General features: G+C 44.4%; 1 protein-coding gene across 1 annotated transcript; it reads left to right on the forward strand.

Moving 5' to 3' along the window:
• Nucleotides 1-324: 324 nt before the first annotated feature.
• On the forward strand, nt 325-870 carry LOC121972444. The gene has a single exon (XM_042524114.1). It carries the CDS (start codon nt 325-327, stop codon nt 868-870), a length of 546 nt encoding a protein of 181 aa, XP_042380048.1.
• The last annotated feature ends 4,318 nt before the right edge of the window (nt 871-5,188 follow it).

The raw sequence follows: 5,188 nt of genomic DNA on the forward strand, positions 1-5,188 counted from the left end.
GATGAGATTGTGGGAAAAGCTGCTTCCTACATCAAGGTGGAAGAAGCACAAGCAGCTCAAAGGAAGGCTGAAAGACCACCTCCCTCCACCAACAAGCAAGAAAGAAGGGTGCCTCAACCACCCCCTCAACCTCTACCGCGAGCCCGGGAGGCTAGACCTGCATTTCATCCCGGGCCGAAAGTCAGACCTACGCCTCGAGTTGCCACCGTGCATGTTCCCCGATCAGGGCCATGGAATAATCGGTACTGTACTTATCATCGGTCACGTACACATGATACTAATCACTGTTTTCAGTTCGCTCGAGACTCCAAGCGGGCTGCCGAGATGGGTTTACCTCCGCCCGAACTAGCTCCTCAATTGATCAAGATGATGGAGGAGCAAAGAGGGGCGACTGGACAGGCCGGGCAATCTCGCCCCGACCTCGCAGGACCCAGTACTCATCAGCCTGGCCGGGGAAAAGAGCTAGAGGGATCACAGGAGGCTGAGAACAGAGGTAATGCTACTGTCAGAGAGATCGGCATGATCTCTGGAGGGCCAACTGACGGAGATTCAGGGAGAGCACGTAAGTCTCATGTACGTCGCTTGGAGGTTCATGCCGTTGGGTGCAGTCAGGAGCAAGCTGCTGACCCTGTTATTAGTTTCGGACCAGCAGACCTAGAGGGTTTGGAGTTGCCTCATGACGATGCACTCATCATCAAGGCCATCATTACCAATAGCCGAGTGGATCGGGTTTTCATCGACACCGGGAGCTCAGTCAACATTCTATTCAAGACCGCATTCGAAGAAATGCAAATTGATGCTGCTGAACTCCAGCCGGTGGCCACATCTCTATACGGATTTACAGGCAATGAAGTGAAGCCTATGGGTTAGATTAAGCTGGTCATATCTTTGGGCACTGAGCCGTTGGTGCATACCAGGAGGAGCACTTTCATAGTAGTGGACTCCCCTTCTTCTTATAATGTCATTCTAGGAAGGCCCGCCCTGCATGAATTTAGGGCTGCTATCTCGACCTTCCATCAAAAAATCAAATTTCCCGTGGGTGAGCAAGTCGGGGAAGTTAAAGGGGAATAGAGGGTTTCTCGCTAGTGCTATATCGACATGGTCCGAGTGGAAGCTCGGAAAAATCAAAGGATGCAAGATGGCGGTGTCCATGCCGTTCAAGAGGAGCCTCTGCCAATAGTCGAAGAACCCATCCCTTGGGAAGAAGTACAATTATATGCAGAGTGACCTGAAAGTTTGACTCGGGTGGCAAGCGACCTTCCCTCTCCCCTCAAAGAAGAATTAATTCAGTGTCTGATCCGCAACCGGGATGTCTTTGCCTGGTCTACTGAGGAGCTTCCCAGGGTCAAGCCGGAAGTGGTTGAACACAAGCTGCATTTATTAAATGACTCCAGGCCTGTAAAGCAAAAGAAAAGGAATTTCTCAGCCGACCAGAATAAAATAATAAGAGCCGAGGTGGATCAGCTCAGGAATGCAAGACATGTTCGGGAGGTTCAGTTCCCATCGTGGCTCTCCAATGTAGTCTTGGTAAAGAAGCCCAATAATAAGTGGAGAGTATGCATAGATTTCCGAGACCTCAACTGAGCCAGTCCTAAAGACTGCTATCCTATACCCCGAATTGATCAAATGGTGGATTCCACGGCTGGCTGTGAGAGGATATGTATTCTAGACGCCTACCCGGGATATCATCAGATACCTCTAGCAAGAGAAGATCAAGAAAAGGTTAGCTTTATTACGACTGACGGTACTTTCTGTTATACTGTCATGTCCTTTGGTCTCAGGAACGCCGGAGCCACATACCAAAGAATAATGGACAAAATCTTCTGGGAGCAGATCGGGTGAAATGTAGAGGTCTAAGTAGATGATATACTCATCAAATCCCCGTTGGTCGTGAACTTGATCAAAGATGTGGAAGAAACATGAAGGACTCTTTGGCAATATGGGCTGAAGCTGAATCCCTTGAAATGCTTATTTGGAGCTAAAGGAGGAAAATTCTTGGGTTACCTGGTGACTGAGCGAGGAATAGAAGCCAATCCTGGAAAAGTTCAAATATTAAAGTGTTAGTTAGAGCCCTAGAGCCAATCATTTGATGATTGTATTATGGACTTGTTGTATCATATTCTTATATAAATAAAGGCATTTGTTTTTGGTTATTATACTTACTTGTATTGGTGCCAAATAAACTAAGTATAATAGCGTCCTTGAGTAGAAGGTTCTCACCTATATCAATCGATTAGTTGAACCGATAGTGAGATGATATAGGGAACACTACTCTTAATCATTCCTAGTCGAGTATCAACATTCAGGGACAATGTTAATGCAATAAGACTAGCATGTAGGTCAACTCGATGACTTGATCTCACAAGTCATGGATATAGAGACATCAAGTTGACACATGGGTATGCATTGGAGAATGTATACTGAATGGCCCGCCATGAGAAAGTATCATGGATCGTTATATGAGTGTCATATACTTTCTCATGTGGCTATTAGTATGACTACTAGTCCTTGGACCTGAAGTCACCATGGTTCCCTACATAAGGAGTTATGTGTTTTGGTTTCGTCAAACATCACCCGTAATTGGGTGGACTATAAAGGCGATTACTGGGTATGTAACGAATTATGCAGAGGGATGTGAGTGATGTAGATGGGATCTATCCCTCCTATATGACAGGAGAGACATCGATATTCTTGATAGAGTGAGACCACGAAGTGCATGGTCATGCCCAAATGAGTCAATATGAGATATTGAGCTCATTTGATTTAGTGAGTCTACTTGGAGTTCAAGATTTAGATTGGTCAGAGGATGACACGGTCTATGCCTCACATTGATCAATCTAGATGTCTAGGATAGAAGGACACTTGTCATATATTGTGATGAGTCACAATTAGTAGTCACAAGGTGATGTTGGATCTCAACATTCTTGTAACTTGGGTAGCAATGATGTGTTGCTAGATACCGCTCATTACTTATGCTCCTAAATGAGTTTAGGGGCATTGCCAACGTTACAAGAATCTATAGGGTCACACACAAAGGATAATTAAATAGAGATTAGGTTCATATGATGAACCAAGAGGATTAGATTCATGTGATGAATCAAATTGGATTAAGAGTAATCCTAATTGGGCTAATTGAGTTGGACTCAAGTTGATTCATGTGTTCAATGATTCTAATTTAGATTATGATTTATTGAATCAATTTAATTAAATGAATTATATTCATTATATTAAATTGGCTTAAATTAAATGGTTGGATTAGATCAACCATGAGAGAGATTAAGTCAAGTTTGACTTGACTTGAGAGGGAGAGGAAGAGGAAGAGTCAAGTTTGACTTGATTTTATGCCACATCATTTGTGACTTGGCATTAAGTGGCCAATGATGATGTGTCACATCATCATAGTTAACACATGTATGTGCCACCTAATGGAGGTTACAAATTCACTTTTCTTTAATGTGACCGGCCACATTAAATGAGAGGAGTTACAATGTTGTGGTCGGCCACTAAGGGGAATGAATGGGATTCATTTTCATTCAAGGCATTTTTTATTTCATCTTCTTCCTTGCTCTCTCTTCTTGCTCTCCCTCTCCTCATCTTGTCGAGACCTTCTTGGAGTGCTAGCACACTCTAAGGTTCTCCCTCCATCGAGTTGTTCGTGTGGATACTTCTAGAGGGTTGTCTACTTTGACAATCTTGAGATCCGGCACCTTGGTCGAGCGGGATTCGCGAAAGGCACGCATCAAGGGTAAAACTCGTACTCTAATGTAGATCTAGAGTTTGTAAACTCGTACTCGTAGGTTTTTCAAAATTTTATTCTTCGCACGGATCCGGTGGCGGGGATTTTGGGGTTTCCGTGACGCGAAAAAGCGGTTTTCGCGGCCCGAAAAAACCCAACATAAAGGATATGTAGCCTCCTCAAAATTTGAAAGAAACCCAGAAGTTGGTCGGCAGAATAACAGCCCTGTCAAGATTTATTTCCCGATCTGCAGACCGAGCTGCTTCTTTTTTTCAAGGTGCTAAGGAAGGCCTCCAAGTTCCAATGGAACGAAGAATGCACCAAAACTTTCGAAGAGCTGAAGAAGTATCTGGAGACTCTTCCCTCTCTCTTTAAGCCAGTTGTAGGAGAACCCTTATGAGTTTACTTGTCAGCCACCCCTGAGGCTGTAGGGGTCGTGCTCGTTAAAGAACATGACAATTTACAACGGCCAGTGTATTTCTTCAGTCATTTATTGAAAGGAGCCGAGGCCCGATACACGGCCCTCGAGAAGTTGGTTTACGGATTGGTCCTTATGGCTCAGCGGCTGAGACCGTATTTCTTTTCACATCCTATCATAGTCCTAACCAATAGCACCATGGGAAGAGCGCTAACCAATGTAGAAGTTGCGGGTCGGCTTATCAAATGGGCAACGGAGTTGGGAGAATATGACATACAGTATCAGCCGCGCACCGTCATTAAGGTGCAAGCCTTGGCAGATTTCTTAACAGAAGTTCATCAGACCAACTCTAAAGAAATTTGGAAGATATACGTGGATGAGTCTGCTAATCACCAGGGAAATGGAGTAGGGGTCTTGGTAATATCTGCTCAAGGAGATATACTCCAACTGGCAGTTCGATTAAATTTCCGAGCCATGAACAATGAAGCAGAATACGAAGCTCTGTTGGTAGGACTGCAAGCAACCCGGCATGTGGGGGCAGCCCGGGTAATCATTTATTTCGATTCGCAGCTGGTAACTCAACAAGTGACAGGCAATTTTATGATAAATTGTGACAAGTTACAAAGATATCAGGAAGCCTATGAGAAGATGAAAGGAGAATTTGCAGAGGTCACAGTGAGCAAGATTCCCAGGTCAGAAAATGAGAGGGCAGACGAGCTAGCAAAGATGGCTAGTTCCTTGACTACTTGGGTGTTGGATCGGTCAACGGCACAAACTTTTCTGATAGCCCAGATAGATCTGCAAAACAATATAGAAGCAACTATTGATTGGCGGGCACCCATGATCAATTATCTCAGGCAAGGTATCTTACCAACCAATCTAGAAGAGTCACGGTTGATTAGGAAGCAAGCACATGCTTATGTAATGATTGGAGATCAGCTATACAAGAGGTCCTTTTCTCAACCTTTGCTCAAATGCTTGGGGTTAGAGGAAGCCGATCAGGCTTTACGAGAAATACACCTAGGATGTTGTGG

Source organism: Zingiber officinale, chromosome 4A (assembly GCF_018446385.1).
Source record: "Zingiber officinale cultivar Zhangliang chromosome 4A, Zo_v1.1, whole genome shotgun sequence".
Classification (NCBI taxonomy): domain Eukaryota; kingdom Viridiplantae; phylum Streptophyta; class Magnoliopsida; order Zingiberales; family Zingiberaceae; genus Zingiber; species Zingiber officinale.

Excerpts from the sequence above, each read along its gene's own strand:
- LOC121972444 (XM_042524114.1), top strand. The coding sequence starts at position 325 with ATGGGTTTACCTCCGCCCGAACTAGCTCCTCAATTGATCAAGATGATG.